Below are 18,574 nucleotides of genomic sequence, written 5' to 3' on the forward strand. Positions count from 1 at the left end.
ACAAAACCCGCCCTCTGCGCTGAGCCTGTCTCCCCATCCTTGAGCGGAGAGGCAAGATGACGGGTCCAGCGGCCGCCCGCCCGGTCTCCCACCTTGGGTGGGGAAGGGGTGTAGAGACGGAGAGGCGACCTTGACCGCGATCTGGCAGGCGAGACGCTGACGTGCGTCCTGCCACCTCGCTGGTCGTTGGCGCAGCTGGCCCTCCCTGAGCGCCCACCGTGCACCGGGCCACCCCGCGTGGACGGTAACTTTCTTCCCACGACAGCCACGTGGGTTGCGGGCTGTGTCCCCCTTTTGCAGAAAAGCAGGCCCTCAGATACTTCGTTACGCAGCGAAGGGGGCCGGGAGTGGACCCGACGCCACCCCGTGCGCGTCCAGGCCCGGAGCGCCTTCGGGTCCAGCCGCTCCTCCTGTCGGATCGCTCCGGGACCCTCGCGGGCGCGGCCCCTTTAAGAGGTGGGCGGGAGCAGGAGGCAGCCGGAAGCGTGCGTCACGCGCCTGGGGGCGGGGCCGCGCTCCTACCGGAAGCGGAAGTGGCTGTCCCGGCGGCTGGGGGCCCGCGATCGGCGGCAGCGGCGGTGGATGCCCTGCGGGGAGACTGAGGCCCAGGTCGAGCGGGGCTCTGAAGGCCCTTGGTCCCGGCTTGTGAGGCGCCGGGAGGGTTAGAGGCGGGGCGAGCCCGGAGCGGCGGGGCGGGGCGGGCCTCTGCGGGGGCGGGGCTCCGCCGGGTGTGTAGGAGTTCGCTGGGCGGGAGGAACGGCCCAGGGAAAGGGCGGAGCGGTGGGCGCCCGGGTCAGCGCCCCCTTCTCCCGCCTCCAGGCATGGGCTCCAAGGCTAAGAAGCGCGTGGTGCTGCCCACCCGTCCGGCGCCCCCCACAGTGGAGCAGATCCTGGAGGACGTGCGGGGGGCGCCCGCCGCGGACCCCGTCTTCACCGCCCTGGCCCTGGAAGGTAGGGGAGCCCCGGACGGGCAGGGGAGGGGCAGCCCCGGGACCCCGGCAGCCAGGGCGGGGGAAACGCACCCCAGGTCCAGCCGGGATCGGAGCAGAGACCCCGGCGCCATCCGGGTCCTCTGCGCCCCTCTCCGCGGTCAGGCGGGGGCATCTTCAGAGCGGCATCGGGAACGGGGGTCGCCGCCGAGTCCCGCCCCCCCCCGCTCCTGTTCTCGGAAGGCCGGGGAGCTTGGAACGGATTTTACGTTTTTTCGTTCCCGGGGGAGACGATTTCGGGACAAATGAAAATTATGTGAAATCTGGGTTTCGGGGTCCCTGAAGGTGCATCGCGCTCGGGCTGTTCTCCTGGTACAAAAGCAGAGCCGAGTCGTCGGATAGGCTGGCCCCGCAGAGTCAAAAATGCATTATTTTGCAAAAAAAAAAAGGTTTATGGATTCCTGGTTCGGAAGATGGGAGCAGGTCCGTGACTAAGGGGTTTGGCAAGCAGTGCGGTTCATTTAGTCACTCTGCAAACCTTCACCGGGCACCTGTGATGCCCAGATCCTGTTCTAAGCGCTGAAGGGGAAAAGGGAGGCAAAAGAGGAGGGGATGCTGGCCCTCCGGCTGGTCCCGCGGGAAGGGCCGTTAACATGTCACATGGGGTGACAGGAGAGGACAGACTCGGTGGGAACTTTTTTTTTACTTAATAGTAAAACATTGAGTCCTTTGCTCCGTCTGGCCGCGTCCCGGTGCTCAGGAGCCGTGTTGGACGGCTCAGCCGGAAGCCTTTTCCATCCCCCGGAAAGTTCTGTCGGACGGGCTGCCCTGGGAACACAGCTGTATTTGTCCCCCACTCGCGGCTGAGTCGCGCCAGGCTGCTTGAGTCCCGGCTTGAGAATCAGGGGCCAAGGTGCACCTGCATTCAGAGGGTGGGGAAACTGAGGCACGGGCTCTCCGGGAGAAGGGGGCTTCCCCTGCCGGCCCGGGTTCTTCTCTGGGGCCGCCCTCGGCCTCCACGAGGGCTGTCTGGCATTTCCTGTCTTCTAACTAAAGCAGGTAATAAAAAAAGTGGTTTTCAACCGAACGCCCGAGTTTCGGGGTCTTTGTGACCACAGGCTGCCCCCGCCCGGGGCAGGGGACCAGGCAGAGCGGAGGGGACCTGGACGTGTCTCTGGGAGGCCCCGAAGCTGTGCTACCCCCCCTGGGTGTGCGGTTTTTAGACGTGAGGTCGTGTCCACACCTTCCTCGCCTCTGCCGCCCCCGACTCCCCGGGTGTGGGTTTCACGAGGTGGCACGGGCACAAGCAGGTTTTCGGGAGGCGGGACAGTGCATCTCTGGCTTCGAGAGCAGGGTGAGAGCTGGCCTGCTCGGGGCTCCCATCGCGGGGCCAAAGGTCGGGAGCCCACCCCCGGGCGGGGCTTTCTGGGACGCGCCCCCTCCAGTCCCGTGCTCGGCTGGGGGGGTCACCTGAGTCCCCTCCCTGACCAGCCGGCCGTGTCCTGTCCCCAGACCCCCCAGGCCCCTCCGAGAGGGCTGAGGACGGCGAGGCCGGGCGGGAGCAGCTCTACCAGCAGAGCCGGGCCTACGTGGCCACGAACCAGCGGCTGCAGCGGGCCGGCGACGGGCTGAAGGCGCAGTGCGAGGGCCTGCGGCGGGCGGGCGCGGAGCTGCAGGTGGACGTCGGCCATGTGAAACAGGTGGCGCTGCGGGGGGCTGCGGCCGCCTCCTTGGGCTGACCTGGCCTCCGGCTCACTGGGGACAGCCCCCACGGCTCGCTGGAAACTGCCGCCCTCCCCAGGACACCTGAGTGGCCGCCCCTCGGACATGGGCCCTGAGCCCCAGAAGCGGATGCCAGGCTTTCTGTTCTGTGGCCTGGGCACACCCTGGTCCCCAGAGAACCCCGGGGACAGAGCCCGCGGGGGCTGTGGGTGCAGCAGGGACGGCTCAGGGTGTGGCGGGTGCACCTGCCTTGGGGGCACAGAACTTCCCCAGGGTCGGGTCAGGACCCTGCAGATGCGCTCCCCCCAGGGCTTCCCTCCTGGGACCCTGATCACCGTCGAGCCCAGACTGCACTTCTTGGGGGTCCCAGCACCGAGGGCCGGTCTGTCCATGCTCCTCCCATCCTCTGTGACCCTGCTTCCCCGTCATGCCATTAAACTGAGCTGGCAGGACCACCCCGCTGGCTCTGCCCGTCTGTGTGAACTGGGGCCCCCCCGAGGTTCCAGAAGAGGATGGGGCTCTGTTCCCTCCTTCTCCCTTTGTGGCCGTGTCAGGAGTGACTGCCCGGAGGGCCCACATCTGAGATGGGGTCTCCGGTGGTGCCACCCCTCAGGGCCCCGAGTGCCTGATCTAAGACATCGTGCCCCCCAGGACGGGCGCGGGTCTGTCCGGTTCACGTCAGGGGGCAGGACCGAACTGTTGGCTGTGGGATCCGTCAGACGGGGCCCCAGCCTGGGCTCCCGAGAGAGGACGAGCTGTCGGCCTCCCTCCCTGACCTTCCCCTGCGGGGCCCTGTCCCCCAGTGCCATCCTGAGGCTCAGGGTCCCACCCCTGGACCTGCCCTCAGGCGTCCCCTCAAAGCTACATCACTGGTTTCTGTGCTACTGGTGGGAGCGGGGCTCTGGGGTCAGCACAGGGACCTGGGGCCGAGCTGCCTGGGGTGGGAGGTCCCCGCAGAGCCCACCTCAGGGCCCCACCCGGTCCCCCCGTTTGCAGCCAGAGCGGGAGCGCGATGGGACAGCTCAGTTTATTGAAGGTGCACGTGAGCCGGCGCCAGCCGCCGCCCGCAGACAATGGCTTTACACATAGTGGGGCGGCCGACGGGGCTGTCGCTATTTACACTGTCCTGTAACACTGCGGGCACGGACGCGGGGGGCGGAGGGAACAGACCAGGACAGCCAGGCTCAGGCCGTGGGCGCCGGCTGGGTGACAGACGGGCAGTGGGGGAGGCAATGCTGCGCCCCGAGTTCAGGACCCAGCTGGGGGGTGTCCATCGCCCTTGGGCCGAGGTCACGGGCTGGGGGTGCCAGGTGTCCCCCTTGGGCTGACCCAGGAGTGCTCCGGAGGCCGACGGGTCCCCATGTAGCCCCCATGCCTGTGTGCCCTTGGCGGATGGCCTGGTGGCCGAGCAGCGTCCAGGGGATCGAGGCTTCATAGAGACGCCCTCCAGGAAGGCGCTCTGCCCAGGGCCCGGGGCGGGGAGGGGCCTCTCTCACAGTCACACCACCGCCCGAGAGGTAGCTCTGGAAGTTCTCCCCACGGCCCACGTGGGGAAACTGAGGCACAGAGCGGCAGGAGCACCACCCAGGGTCTCACAGTGCGTGGCTGCACCGGGTGAGCTGGTGGTGGGTCTGCCACCACTCCCCGCACCGGGCTGTTCCGGGGGCGGCTCGTCCGTGGCGAGTGGGACAGTGGACAGTGTCTGGCAGCCCCCAAATCTGAAAAGGAGCTCAGGAGACCACCCGGTCCCGGCCTGAACAGAAGGCGACAGTGACAGGGACCGGCTGAGATGCGGCCGTCTGCAGTGCCTGTCCGGCCGCTGGGTCCACTGTGGCGCTCTGGCCACCCTGGCGTCCATGCTGCGGGACGGGCGGCTCGGGGGTGCCGGGCAGCGGGACACTCGTGTCGGCAGCAGCACGCTGTCCGTGGGCGCTCGGGGTCCACTGAGTGAGGACAGTCCCACCAGGGACACACTTCTGCTCTCGGGGCAGCTCCTTCCATGCGGGTGGGGCAAAGGGAGGGACAGTGGGGGACGTGGTGGGACATGGGCTCCTTCAGCTCCTTCCCCCGACTCAGCCCCGCCTCCCCTCCTCCCAGAGAGGGGGGTGAGCTGGCCGGGGGTCTCCTCCCACGGTCTCGGCCTCGGCAGGTCTGCAGCGGGGCTGTGATGGCAGCTCCACTGCCCGGAGCAGCTGCTCCCGGAGCCGGACCCGCAGGAAAGAGGTCGCTGGCTCTTCCTGCAGGAGGGCGCCCTCGGCCGAGACCCAGCACGAGCACCTGGGTCCCCCAGCGGAGCCCGGGCCACACACACACCAGCAGGGGAGAGGGCAGGAGAGGGGGTCTTCCCAGCGGCTGCCCCGGCCTCGTGGTCCCCGTCCATCTCGCCGCTGCTTCTGGACCTGGCTCTCGGGGCTCCAGGCCCCAAACCTCCTCCCAGGCGCGGTTCCACCCGTCCCCCAGCTGTGCTGTCCCAGAGGGGAGGAGCGAGCGGCACGGGCCTGTCAGGGAGCCGCAGAGCCCAGTGCTCCGTGGTCGCCAAGGAAAGAAACAGACGGGAAGGACCATCCGTGGGGAAGTCCCCGTCCCTCTGCACGGGCGGAGGGAGAGGCCAGGGCCCGGTCTCTGCGCCCGGGGGCTCCCTGACTCTCCTCGGCCTCCTGCCCACCAGGCCAGTTCTGACTCCACTCAGCAGGGGTCCCTCCTGGGCCACCAGCAGGGACATGGGGTGGCCACCTCTCATCGTCCACACACCGGGCTCTCCCTGTTCCTTCCTGGGGGCGCGGGAGGGGCCAGGCTGCTCTGCCCTCCCGGCTCTCTGTCCCCGGCTCCCTGAACGCGCCCTTGGAGGCGGGGCTGTCCTTCTGCCGGGCACAGCCGCCCCCCTCCCCTGGCTCCCCCGCTGGGGCTGAGGAGGCAGACAGACCCGCAAAGCCGTCATCAACAAATTACCCGGCCGCCGCCGTAATTGCCGGCTTCCTCCAGGCTCTGGCAGGCGTTCCATGGTGCCACCCTCCCCAGCCCCGGCCCCCACCCACCTCGGGCGGGCGCTGTCACCTCCCTCTGCCTCCCCAGAGGGAAGGCCGGGCTGAGGCCTGGGCCCATGGGGCTGAGGGTGGTCTCTGCGTGGGGCCGGCTGGGGCAGGCGCCCACCTGGGCCTCCCTGGCTGGGACTTGAGGTCCAGCCCACGGCCCCCTGTCCCTCCGGAGCCCCCGTGGCACAGAAGCAAGCATCTGCGGGTGAGATGGGAGGCCCATGCGAGCTGGGGAGGGTGCTCGGGTGGGCGCTGGGACCACCCTCGGGGCCGCCCGATGGCCGCAGGGCCAAAGAGGATGTTCTGGAAGGCCGACCAGGCCACTATTCCAGGAGACTGGCGGGGGTGGCGGCCGGTGCCTTCTCCACGGCCGAGTCAGTGGGGGCCGCCACCATGGGGCTGGGCACGTAGTTGAAGGGCGGCACGCGGGCTGAGCGGCTGGGGGAGCCGTGCCGGCTGGCGGGGAAGCCCCCTGCGGCCACCGCCAGGCCCTCGTGGATGAAGGTGGCGGCGGTGGGCGCCTTGGCAGGGGTGGGCCCATCCACGTCGCTGCCGAGCAGGGAGATGGGGCCGCCGGCCGGAACCTGGGGGGGCTCCCTGCTCTCCAGGCTCGGGGACGTGCTGGAGTTGGTCTTGGTGGCCACGAAGTCCTCCGTCTGGACCACGGCGTCGCTGGTCTTGCGCTGCGGGGGGCCGCCCGGGCCTTCCTCGGGTGAGGCGCCCCTCAGCGGCAGGGCAGTGGCGGGCAGCGTGCTCCGCAGGATGTGCGGGACGTCCTCGTCCCGGATGCGACGCCATGTGGTGCCTGGTGCGGCCACCCTGGGCAGTGGCCGGGCCTCGCCGTCGCTGCTGCGGCGGGTGGCGTCGGCCGTGGGTGCGGGGGCCGCGCCGTCGGGCTTGCGGGCCACGCTGATGTGTGGCAGCGAGGCGTAGCGCTTGACCGTCTCGGGCCGGGCGGCCGGCGTGCGCACGGGCAGGCGCGACGGGCTCTCGGAGCTGGTGCGCCGCGGCGGTCGCTCTCCGGGGCTGGGCCGGGCTGCGGGGAGCCGATGGGGGCCCGGGGCCTGCCTCGGGGCTGCCCGCAGCTCGTCGCAGCGCGAGGAGCAGAGGAAGACGGCGGGCAGCGCGGGCCGGCCGCGGCGGGGCGAGCCGCCCTGGGAGGCGGGGACGGTGGCGGAGGTGGAGGCGGAGGTGGCTGGTTCTGCGCGGCGGCGGCGCGGCAGGCCCGGCGACTCCTTGATGAAGGTCAGCTGCCGCCGGAAGCCCGAGCGGTCGGAGGACTCGCTGCCGCTGGAGCGGGCCGAGGCCATGCGCACCAGGCCCAGGCGGCCCCCTCGGGCGCCCGGCCCCCCTTCGGCCCCTGCCCGGCCCCTGGGGCCCGGCTCCAGCGCTGCCCTGGCCAGGGGCGGCGGCCCCCGCCGGGCGGGCCTCTGCATGAAGGGGATGCGCACAGGCGACTTCTGCGTCTTGTGCTGCTTGGCCAGCAGGGCCCGCGCCGGTGTCTTGGGCAGTGCTGAGGACCCGGGGCCGGGCAGGGGCCCCGTAGCCTGGGTGGCGGGGGGTGACCTCCTGGGCAGGGGCTGGGAGGCAGGGGAGGTCTGGGAAGAGCTGGACGAGGGGGTCTTGGCGAGGCGGGCGGGTGGTGTGGCGCTCCTCTGCGGCGGGCTCAGCGCCACCAATTCCGAGATCTTGCCCGGCCGGTGCAGGCTCCGAGACCGCAGCTGCCCCAGCCCGGGGGCTTTGGCGGGGGCTGCTGGCTGCGCGGGGCTGGGGGGTCCCATCTTCCTGGGTGCAGCACGGGGGCTGGGGGCGGCCTTTGGGGGGGCCCGGGGGGCTGGGCTGGGCACGTAGATCACCGTCCGGCCCCGGAGCACGGCCGGCACCCCAGACACAGTCTTCTGAGCGCCTCGTGGCTTCTCCGGGCCACAGGATGAGCGGGGCCCGCTGCTGCGCTGGGCCAGGGCCGCGTCCTGTTTCTCTGGCCGCACCCCACTGCTGGCCTGGCCCTCTGCCCGCGGCCGGGGCCCCTTCCTGTGCGGGGAGGGCTGCAGGGTGGAGCCCACTGAGAGCCCTGACATGAAGGACAGGATGGAGTCAGACTCAGACGAGGCCTCGCCGGTGGCCGCTGCCGCTGCCGCCTGGTGCAGCCACGTGACAATGGAGTTGGCACCCTCCTGGATGGCGCGCCACTCGACGCTGTCCAGGTCCGAGGCCTGATCTGAGCCCGCTGCCTCCTCGCCGCGCTCCTGGGGTCCATCTGCCGGCCGCTCGTCTGGCTGGGCGGCTTGGGGCTTGCGTCGCCGCGGGGCTGGTGCCTGGGGCCGGCGCCTGGGCAGGGCTGAGCCGATGCCGCGCCGCAGCAGCTCCGCCTGGCCCCTTGGGCTGGGGGAGCCGGCGAGCCCGCCGCCCGGGCCGGGGTCCTTGGTGACGGCCGCCTCGCGGGCTCGGGGCCGGCTCGCTGCTGGCGCTGGGGGCTCCGGCTCGCCCAGGGAGCTCGCGGACGAGCTCAGGGAGCAGCGCGGCGGCGTCTCGTCGGCGATGAGGCTGGGCTGGGCCCGGGCGGGCGGCGCAGGCTTGGGCACGGGCTTGGGCACGGCCTGGGCCTCCTTCCTGCCCGCCGGCCGCTCCCTCTTCACAGCCCGGGGGATGGCGGACGGCCGCCGCAGGGTTGCCGCTGCCCTGGACGGCTCCTCGTCCGAGTCGTCGCCGTAGAAGCAGTAGACGGCCTCCTCGGTGGGCGTCGTGAGACACAGCGACTGCAGGGCGCCGTCCCCACGCGCCCGGCCGGCGTGGGAGCCATCCCCGTCTGTGTGGGTGCTCGGGGGCCGGCGGAGGGGCAGCTCCAGCCCGGCCCGGCTCCTGCTCGCGCCCCGGGCCTGCTCCAAGCTCCGGCCTGCGCCCCCCACCCTGTGCCGGTGCCCGACCACCTGCCTGGCAGGGACTGCACGGCCCGCGGGCTTCTGCCTGTCCGCACGCCCACCGGGCGCGTCCCTGGGGGGCCCCTGCAGCGTCTCGTCGCTGAGCGAGGCGGTGCTGGAGAAGTTGGCCTGCGTGCCCTCGGCCGAGTCAGTGCACGAGTCGTCCTCGCGGGCCGGGGCGGGCACCAGCATGTAGACGGGCACCGGCAGCGCGCGGCGGCCGGGCACCAGCGCCGAGGCCACCTTGCGGAGCCGGGCGGGCACGGCCGCGCCCAGGCACTCTCGCAGCAGCTCCAGCTCCTGCTCAGCGGCCGTCGGCCCCTCGAGGCGGCCAGCGGCCTCGTCCCGCCGACGGTGCCCGGCGAAGTGCAGGCCGGGGCCTCCGCCACCCCCGCCGCCCCGCTCGGGGCAGGCCGGCGGCAGCAGCCGCAGCTCCACGTCCTTCTGCACGTAGTGCTCGTGCAGGGCGAGCGCGCTGAGGCTGGAGGCGCACGAGAAGTTCTCGTCCGGCTTCTCCACGGTGAAGCGCACGCTGCCCGCGTCCAGCTCGGAGGGCAGGCGGCAGCGCTCGCGGCAGTCGGCGATGTCCAGGAACCGCTTCACGTAGCTCTCCCACTGCAGGCTGAACTGCGTGCTCTCGCGCTCGCCCGGGGGCGCGGGCGCCGGCGGCGGCGTCTTGCTGCGGCTCGGCGGCATGGTCTGCCCGGGGCTGTCGGGCAGCTCGCTGGGGCTGACCGTGCCGCTGCCCAGCCCGCTGCACGGGTCGCTGGGGATGGAGCTGGCAATGGACGGGCTCTCGAAGCTGCCCAGCGAGCTCACCGAGCTGCAGCGGCTCAGCACCAGCGGCGTCTCCTGCACGCAGTTCTCCGAGGAGCTGGACGGCGTGGCGTCCTCCACCCCCAGGCCCCGGCCCCGCCGCGGTGCCGGGATGGCCATGGGCAGGGAGGCGGCCCCTGGCCCCCGCCAGGCCCCGTCCAGCGCCGCCTCGCTGGGGCCCGCCTCCTCCAGCCCCTCCAGGGACGAGTCACTGTCGTCCAGGTCCCTGGCCTCGCTGGGCCCCGGGCGGCCGGCCGAGGACAGCGAGGACAGGGAGCTACAGCGGGACAGGCAGAGCGCAGCCGCCTCCGCCCCCAGCTTCTCCGGCACCTTGCTCAGGGCCTCTGCGGGCAGCCAGGCCTGCTTCCGGGACCCCGCACCCGGCGGCCCGGAGCCCGCCCTGCCCGCGCCCTCGAGCAGCGGCACGTGCTGGTAGGTGGGCGACAGCTTGATGGTGCGCACGTGGGCGTCGGCGGCCGCGGCGTCCTGGGCTGCCGGCTCGGGCTGGGCCCCCGGCGGGTCAAGGTCAAGGCGGCTGGGCCGCGCCTGAGTGCACGGGGGCCCCTCGCGGTACTCGGCCAGCGCGGCCAGCTGACAGGGCCGCGTGTGCTCACGAGTACCCGGCCCGTCGCCGGTGCTGCCGCTGTTGAGGCTGTCGTTGGAGAGGCTGGCGTGGGCCGCCTTGAGCCGCAGCAGCGGGTGAGCCCGGCTGCCCGCCTCCCGCCGCCCGCCGTCGGGCCCCCGGCAGGGCGAGCAGGACTGGGCGCGGCCCTCCCGAGGCGCCTCCTGCCCAGGGTCCCCGGAGCTGAGGCTGAAGCTGTCGTCGGATGAGGTGTGCAGGGCCGAGATGTCCTCCACCAGCCGGTCGATCCGCGCCACCGCCAGCGCCAGCTTGGCCTTGGCCCTGGCCGCCACGGCCGCCTCACCGCCGGCCTCCTTCTCGGCCTCTGGGGCGCCGCGGCGGGCGGGCGGGGCGCGGGCCAGCGCCTGGCCCTGCAGGAAGGGGCTGCCCAGGAAGAGGGACAGCACGGCGGGGCTGGCCGGCTCGGCGGTGGCGGCCGCGGCGGCCAGGGAGGGCGCGTCGTCGTCGTCGAAGCAGCCGGAGTCCGAGGCGTAGTCGCGGGCCAGCCCGTCCAGGTGGCGCAGCGGCGGCAGCGGCTTCTTGGCGGCGGCCTCGGCCTCGGCCTCGGGCGGGCCCTGCGCCTCCAGGCGGTCGAGCGCCTGGGCCAGGTGGCGCGCGTCCAGCTCGGCCTCGAGCGCGCGCTGCTTGCGCACGTACAGGCTGGGTGCGCAGGCGCCCGGGGACACGGCGGCGGCGGCCGCCTGGTACTTGGCGGGCCGGTGGGCCAGCAGGTTGCGCAGGGCCGCGGCGCTGCCCATGGCGATCATCTTGTGCTTGGAGTGCACCAGGTTGCGCAGCATGCCCACCGCGCCCAGGTCCCACAGCAGCTCCTGGTCGCGCGCGCTGCGGGCCGACAGGTTCCAGAGCGTGCCGCACGCGTTGCTCACGATGGTCAGGCTGTGCGACGTGAGGTGCTGCAGCAGCGTCTGCAGGCAGTGGTGGTCCCGCAGCACCTGCCTGAGGGCACGCCGTCAGCGAGGCCGCCCGCGTGGGCACCCCCGACCCGGGCCCCGAGCCCCCCCCCCCCCCCCGCCCCCCCCCCCCCCGTCCCCATCCCCGCCCCCACCCCCAAGACCGGGGGCAGCGAGGGCAACCCAAGGCTCCCAGGGAAAGCCAGTTTCAGAAGAGAGGAGTCCACGTGCAGCATAAGTATATCCCACATGCTGAATGGGGGAGACTTGCACTAAATTTTTATGCACTGAATCAAGCAAAATATTTATTAAATAATCATACTAATAAATTGAGCATATCTAACTTTTGAAATAAGGCTTGCTTTGAGTAGATCTCGTTTTAGCACAGGTGTAGCTCGTCTGATATTTGGGATATACTTATACTAAAAGCAGGTTTTATTTTGTTTTTAAAAATGCTAAGTATTATTTGTTAATTGTTAGCGCTGTTTAATAAATAAATGTTATATTTATTTCAATAAATAAAGTCCTTAGCACAAATATATCTGATGCAATATATGCGATATACTTATAAAAATAAATGTTATGTATTTTCATATGTCAGAAGCATTACTCGTTATTTAGTAAATAATATTATTTATTAACTAATACATAATGTTATCTAGTAAATACTTACTTTAATAAAGAATAAGTATACTTTATTAATATTACTTAGCAAATATTTTAATAAAGAACAAGTACTTATTTAGAAAACAATGTTTTCATTTATTTATTTATTTATTTATTTATATTTTGTGTGTATGTAAGGAAGATTGGCCCTGAGCTAACATCTGTGTCAGTCTTTCTCTATTTTATTTTTTTGGTGAGGAAGATTGGCCCTGAGCTAACATCTGTGCCAATCTTCCTCTCTTTTATTTTATTTTATTATTTTTATTGTTTTTGGTGAGGAAGATTGGCTCTGAGCTAAGATCTGTTCCCATCCACCTCCATTTTATGTGGGACCCGGCCTCAGCATGGCTTGATGAGTGCTGTGTAGGTCCTTGCTCAGGATCCAGACCTGCAAACCCCAGGCTGCCAAAGTGGACTGCACAAACTCAACCGCTACGCCACTAGCCCAGCCCCCACGTATTTTCATTTTAATAAGTTAAAGTTTAGTGTAAGTATATCCCACGCAACATTTGGGATACACTTATACTAAGACAATTACTCCCAGGGGACAAATCGGGGACATCCACGTGCAGGAGGACCAGCCGAGTGGACCGGCCGGCCCTGGCCCCAGCCCGCATCTGGGTGTCCATACCCCATGCCCTCTGCCCCCGTGACCAGGGGCCGACCTGTAGTCCTCGCGGGTGGCGATGAGGCTGGACACGTTGCGCAGGATGCCGCCGCCGCTCTCCATGATGGCCAGCGAGCTGCTCTGGCACTTGTAGGTCAGCGTGCTCACCAGGAAGCCCAGGGCGCCGTCCACCTGGCAGATGGCCGCCTTGTTCTCCGTGCTGTGCGCCGAGAGGTTCCATAGGGCGCTGAGCACGCTCTTCAGGGTGGACTCCTGGGCACGGGGTGAGGGGAGAGGGTCAGCGGTGAGGCCCAGGCAGCGGCCCACCCCCTGGCCCTCTCCGGCGAGGTGCCAACAGAGGCCAGAAGGCAAGGCACCAGATACATCGTCTGACCAAAGTAAAACGTGATAAAATTGCCCCTCACGGGGTCTTGGGGTTGCCAGGGTGGAAGCCCCAGGCCTGCGTGAGCTCACACCACCTGTTTAGCTGTACGTGCTTGGCTTGATTTCCTCCCAAGACAGAGAACTCACCACCTGTCATGAGTGTCTCCCCGCCCTGTGGCTTGCACTAAACAGCTGGGGCGGCTCTCTCTTCCCTGGGCCTGGGGCTGCTTCCCCCTCCCCCCTCCCCTCCCCCCTCCCCCGCTCCACCCCCGGCTCACCTTGGTGGCTCTCAGTACACACTGCATCAGGGCCGTCATGCTGCCGACCTCCCTCAGCACCTTCTTGCTGTTGATGTCGGCCCGCCAGGAGAGGTTGCGCAGGATGCTGGACACCACCTGGGCGGGCGGAGGGCAGATGACGTGGACCGGGGCCTGGGCTCCCGAGGTGGCCCCACACCCCCGCCCTCGACCCCCCGCGTGTGGCAGGGCTGCAGAGACTCGGGGGGAGACGCCATCACAGGTCCCCCAGCCCCGTACCTGGTGGAGCTCCTCACTCTCGGACGCCAGCTGGGCCACGATGGCCTCCATGCAGCCCCGGCGCGCGCACAGTGCGGCCTGCAGGTGACACGGGAGCCACACCATGGTGGGCGGGGCCAGGGCACGAGGGCGGCCCCCCCACCTTCGGGCTCTGTCCCGCAGTAACTGAGCACCCACTGTGTGCTGGAGCCGGAGCCTCATCTTTGCCCCGCAGGGGAGGGAGCACAGTCACCCTGCTGCTCAGATGAGGAAACTCAGGCTCGGACAGCAGACACCCAGCCTCCCAGCCCTCAGGCCATTCCGAGCTGGGATGAGGTGGAGCGAGGCTCTGCCCGGGGGAGCGCCAAGCCTGCCCGCCCGCCCCGGGCACCTTGTTGGCGACGTCCCCAAAGGTGAGGTTGGTGAGGGTCATGCCGGCGTATCGGCGCAGGGCGAGGTTGAGTGGGTCCCGGGTCATCCCGTGCATCTCGTAGTCGACCTGCAGCAACTCCGCCACGGCCTGCAGCCCGCCTGCGGGGACACGGGAGAGCGCCAGGCTGGGGGCGGGCGGGCGCCCCCGAGACCCCTCCCACCTTCCTCCCGGCCTCTCCCCTCATGCCTCCTCCCCCGCATCCCGCCCCCCATCTGCCCCCTCAAGTCCGCCTTTGAGGCCCAACTCCGAGGACACCTTCTCCAGGCAGCCTGCCCGCATGGTCTCCTGGACATCCTCTGACCTCCCCACCCGCCTCCTTGCAGCCCTCAGCCTCGCTTCATGCTTCCTCCAGCTACCGGGCCTTTGCACGAGCCGTTCCCTCTGTCTGGGATGTTCTTCCCTGTTCTTTGCCCAGGTTTCTGGCTCCCCTTCTGCTCCCAGCTCAAGAGTCACTTCCTCAAGGAGACCCCCTGACAGCCCAACGAGAACCGCGCCCCCCCCAAGACCAGCAGACCACGAGCTGCTGCGGGCAGGGCCGGGCGGGCTGTGCCCTCGGGCTCCTGGCCGATGACTGTGACACACACAGTTCTCCTCCCCCAGGAAGCTAGGAGACTTTACAAGACAGTGAAGGAACGCGGGGAATGGCCAGCGTGTGGAGGGAGAGAACCTGCCCCCCGAACACGGGGAGCCCTTCTCTCTCTTCACTTAGCAAAGACCACAGAGGCCATGCGGGCCTTCTCGGGGCTGGGCCAGTCCAGCATGTGTGCTGACGGGCACGCCAGTGTGGGGAAGGGACTTAGCAACCCGTGTCCAAAAACTTCCCAAGTAAACCTGCACAGCATGTTCCCAGCAGTCTGAGTCACAGCAGCTGAAGGGTGGAAGCAACCTGAGTGTCCACGGATGGGTGACGGATCCACACACATGTCCACCCACATGGTGGAATATTACGCAGCCATGAAAAGGAGCGAAGCCCTGACACAGCTGCACGTGGACAGACCTGAACACACGACGCTCAGGGAGAGAAGCAGACACAGAAGGCCACGTGGTATGTGATCCCATTGGTGTGAAACGTCCGGAACAGGCAGATCCACAGACAGACAGCGGGCTCGTGGGGGCCAGGGGTTGGGGAGGGGGTGGGAGTGACGCTGATGGGGACGGGGCTTCAGTTTGGGAAGATGAGAAAGTTCTGGGGACGGATGGAGGGGATGGTTGCACGACAGCGTGAACGTGCTTCATGCCAGTGAGCTGTGCACTTAAAATGGTTAAGATGGTAAATTTTATGTTATATATATTTTACCATGATTAAAAACTTTTTAACACATTATTAGCAGTTTTAGGGGGAAGATTCGAAGGCCTTCATGCTTCCTAAGGTGGAAACTCGGCTCCTGGGGCCCCCGGGAAGGAAGAACATACAAGAGGGCGGGAGGTCTGGGACCTGCGCCGTGCGTGGGCCTGACACGGAACCAGGGACAGCCCAGCCGGGGGGTCCTCACAGACACGAGTGCTGTGCAGGCGTTTGGGTCTCGGGACCCCTGTACACTGAGCATTTTTCGAGGACCCCAAAGAGTTCTCATTCATGTGGGCCGGAGCCCTCCATATTTACCACCCTAGAAATGAAAGTGGTTTTAAACCCCAGGGTCCCGAAGGCCCCAGTGAATGCACGTGCACTGGAGAAACAGGAGACTGAAAAAGGCAGAGCCTGCCCTCCAGTTACGCTCAACGCACCCGTGACCTTGTGGACCTCTTAGAAGGGCCTCTGGAACCCCCGGGGTTCCCTGGGCCGCACTTTGGGAACTGCTGTTTTATAACATGAAAGTGATATAAATTCATAGTGTGAATGTTTAAGGTTGGAGGGGATGCAATGACAGCCGAAATGTTCCTTTCCCGCCCCGCGTCGTCCGGCGGGAAGCGCGGCCCAGGAGCCGTCCTTTTTCTCCTGTGTCTACACCGCAGCCTCAGCACGCGTCGTGCAGCCCAGCGACGCCTTGGGAGCTTAAGCGGTTGCATCATGTGCCCCTCATTTAACCAGTCCCCTCCTGTTGGACACTTAGGTTGTTTCCAGAATTGGGCATTTTATTTGGGTTGGTTGCTGCCTCCCCCGTTTTTCTGTGGGTAAATCCGGGCAGAGGATGAATTCCCAGCTCGGGGAGGAAAGACTCAAAAGGGCGCTCTTGTAAGTGCCCGTGTGGCCAAACGCCCCTCCGGAAAGGCTGCCCCAACGGCGCTCTCCCTCGGCAGCCAGACCACAGGGGACCTCACAGAACCTTGGAGAGTTTGACCATCTGTTGGACGAGAAGTACTCTCTCAATTTGTAATAATTCGAGGAAAACTGAGCAGATGGATATGAATTTTGGCCATTGGTATTTCCTTGGTCCACGTTCCGATGACTTTATATGGAAAAAGAGATGTCGTCAGGCTCCCAAAGCTGGAACTGTGCAAGGTCACCCCTCCCCCAAACCACCCAATAGGTCCCATTCCGTGGATTAAGCTGGCTTGTTTGCCTGCCTGTCCCTGGAGCCCCAGGACCATCTGGGCTGAAAGCCTGCTCTGGGCCTCGGGGCCAAATCGGGGGGCAACTCACGGAGGAGACGAGGGGGACACTCACCCAGCTCGTTCATGGCCCGGCGATACTCCTCATCGAAGGACAGCTTCATCACGGCACACGTGGCCTGGCAGATCTGCGGCTCGATGGGGACAGGGGCTGTGGGCGAGGGGACGGGGTCAGAGCCCTCCCACTCCAGGAATGTCCCTGGGGGGTCCCTGCCCCTCCCTGCCTCCTTCACCTTGCAGTCCTGCAAAGACCTCAGAGCTTTGCAAACGGCGCATGCTGGGCACGCGGGGGGCCCTCCAGACCAGCCCAGCCGGCCTCCTGCACCAATCTCTCTGAAATGACTAGGGCGGGGCCTGCCTCACTCCGGGTGCGAAGGGAGGCGAGGCTGTGCCTGGGGCTCAGCATCTTTAGGGGGTACCTTTGTCATCGGTTAACTTTGCAATTAGCTGCAAAAACTAGGAATCTCAAAGTTTGCGCCCAGTTTCTCGTGTTACCCACATCCATCCACGCGCTTAGTCACTGTTTCTTGAGCACCTGCCCTGCATCAGGCACAACCAGGGTCGCCCATGGCTATCTCTCTGCCCATCTGTCAGGACAAGGTCCCCATAAGGCCTCAGCCGGCACGTGGCACAGACAAGGTGCACAGCAAAGGCCGGTGGCCGCTGTTACTGATGCCAATGGCGCCCTGTTTCCCGGGAAGCCCAGGCTGTGCGCCCATTGCGCAGAGGTGGCCGGCGAGGCCGCGCACTCACCGCCGCCGGCGCCGCCCCCCTCGGGCCCGCCGTCCCGGGCCTGCAGCCAGTCCCAGCAGGTCTCGCAGTAGGCGCGGATCTGCTCCAGCACGTGCAGAACGCGCATCTCCTTGCGCGCCAGGCCCTGGTCCGGCTGCGAGAAGACGATGTTGTGCAGCGCCGCGTTGGCGCGCATGCGCGCGTCCTTGGCTCCCGGTGCCCCGGGGTTCCCGTTACGACCCCCAGCCCCGGCCTCGGTGCCGTGCAGGATCTGCAGCAGCAGCGGCAGGCAGCCCGAGCGGCGCATGGCCACACAGCTCTCGGGAGAACTGGACATGGCGAGCAGCGTGCGTGCCGTGTCCTCCTGGTCGCGCGTCGCCAGCATGGATAGCAGCCAGAAGACCACCTCCACCTGCGAGGGGCGGGGATGGAGTCAGGGTGCGGAACCCCACCGGGCTCACGGGGCCCCAACCAGCCCTCCTACCCTCCCCAGCCAGGGGCATCCCCCCCACACCCCTGGTGATCCCCCTAAAAGCGGTGGGAGTCCTGTGCCCCCAGCCCAGGAGAATTGCCTTCTCACCCCCACTGCCCTCACCATGCATCCCCTCAGGGGCCACCACACACATCGGAGGAGACGGTTGGGGGGGTCGGTCACTGCGGAGATGCCCCCAGCCCATCAAGGCCAAATGCCCACCCCACTGGCTTCATCCTAGGGGCGGGCCCTCGTCTCAGTCTAGACTGCCTCCCAGACATACAGACCCGTGTCCCCAACCACCTCGCCAGGCCCCAGACCGCGTGCTGGCCCCATAAGCCTCCCCAGGAGCCCCTCCCCAGGTGGCCCTCCCACACCTGGGGACGCTGGATGGAGGCATGGGGAGGGAGGGGGTTCCACAAGCGGCAGGGGTGCAGGGCCCACCTCACTGCACATCCCAACCCAGCTGGCCGCTCCCACCCCTGCCGCTCAGCGCCCCCCACCTGGACTCCCTCTCACCTTGCTGTTGCCCGGCTGAGGGGCACCATCCTCAGGGTGCGTGGGGACCTCAGTCTCGGTGTCCTCGTCCAGTGGCATCGACTTCACCGCCAGCAGGGCCTGTGGGGAGAATGCCATACTTGGGGGTTCTGCCTGAGAACACCCCACCAAGTGCCCAGGCTGCTGATACCAGTCACACTCCCCTGACCATGTGGTGGGGGCTGCAGACGGATGCCTGCACCCTGGGTAGGGCTCTGGGGGTCCCCCCTGCCTGGGGACGCCACACCCCCTAGGGCCCTGGCCCCGCCCCTTCTGGTACCTGGGGCTCCGTCTGCTGCACCCGGTCCTGTGCAGACAGCAATTCCTTGTCGATCTGTTCCAGGCGCGAAGCGCGGATCTGCAAGGGAGCAACGCGCATGCGAGGGCTGACCCCGCCCATCCTTTATATGGCCCCACCCACTTTCAGGACCCCGCCCCACCCTTCTAGGTCCATCTACTCCCTGACTTTGCCCCGCCCCCACTAGGCCCCACCTACTTTTTACTTGGCCCCGCCCCATCCTTCCAGACCCGCCCACTCCTTGTCTTGCTCCGCCCACCGCCCTGAGTCAACGCCCAGGGCTGGTTCAGACTCGGCCCCGCCCACTGTCCCCCTAGCTCTGCCCTTCGCCTCCTCTGGCTCCACCCACAAATAGCTCTCGCTCTGGCTCCGCCTCCTGAGCCAGACCCCGCCCACAGCAGTCTCTGTGCTCTGATTCGCCCTCAGATAA

The 18,574-nt window shown here is 67.2% G+C and overlaps 2 protein-coding genes across 2 annotated transcripts in view; one reads left to right on the top strand and one right to left on the bottom strand.

The window, feature by feature from the left end:
• Positions 1 to 510: 510 nt before the first annotated feature.
• C14H19orf25 (chromosome 14 C19orf25 homolog) lies at positions 511 to 3,106 on the top strand. Its single transcript, XM_046684555.1, has 3 exons — positions 511 to 609; positions 820 to 951; positions 2,442 to 3,106. The coding sequence occupies exons 2-3, from the start codon at positions 822 to 824 to the stop codon at positions 2,666 to 2,668; spliced, it is 357 nt and encodes a 118-aa protein (XP_046540511.1). The 5' UTR covers positions 511 to 609; positions 820 to 821; the 3' UTR covers positions 2,669 to 3,106.
• A 2,896-nt stretch (positions 3,107 to 6,002) lies between these two features.
• The window catches only part of APC2 (APC regulator of WNT signaling pathway 2), a 14,720-nt gene continuing 2,148 nt past the window's right edge, over positions 6,003 to 18,574 (bottom strand). Inside the window, exons 6-14 of the mRNA XM_046684554.1 lie at positions 18,127 to 18,204; positions 17,829 to 17,927; positions 16,859 to 17,249; positions 16,161 to 16,256; positions 13,514 to 13,653; positions 13,144 to 13,221; positions 12,886 to 13,002; positions 12,282 to 12,496; positions 6,003 to 10,996 (exon numbers count right to left, since the gene is read on the bottom strand). Of these exons, the coding sequence (XP_046540510.1) occupies positions 6,007 to 10,996; positions 12,282 to 12,496; positions 12,886 to 13,002; positions 13,144 to 13,221; positions 13,514 to 13,653; positions 16,161 to 16,256; positions 16,859 to 17,249; positions 17,829 to 17,927; positions 18,127 to 18,204 (6,204 nt within the window). The 3' untranslated portion in view covers positions 6,003 to 6,006. The remainder of the gene's footprint in view (positions 10,997 to 12,281; positions 12,497 to 12,885; positions 13,003 to 13,143; positions 13,222 to 13,513; positions 13,654 to 16,160; positions 16,257 to 16,858; positions 17,250 to 17,828; positions 17,928 to 18,126; positions 18,205 to 18,574) is intronic.

Source organism: Equus quagga, chromosome 14 (assembly GCF_021613505.1).
Source record: "Equus quagga isolate Etosha38 chromosome 14, UCLA_HA_Equagga_1.0, whole genome shotgun sequence".
NCBI lineage: Eukaryota > Metazoa > Chordata > Mammalia > Perissodactyla > Equidae > Equus > Equus quagga.

Excerpts from the sequence above, each read along its gene's own strand:
- C14H19orf25 (XM_046684555.1), top strand. The coding sequence starts at position 822 with ATGGGCTCCAAGGCTAAGAAGCGCGTGGTGCTGCCCACCCGTCCGGCG. Across the intron at positions 952-2,441 it reads CACCGCCCTGGCCCTGGAAG|ACCCCCCAGGCCCCTCCGAG; the intron begins GTAGGGGAGCCC and ends TCCTGTCCCCAG.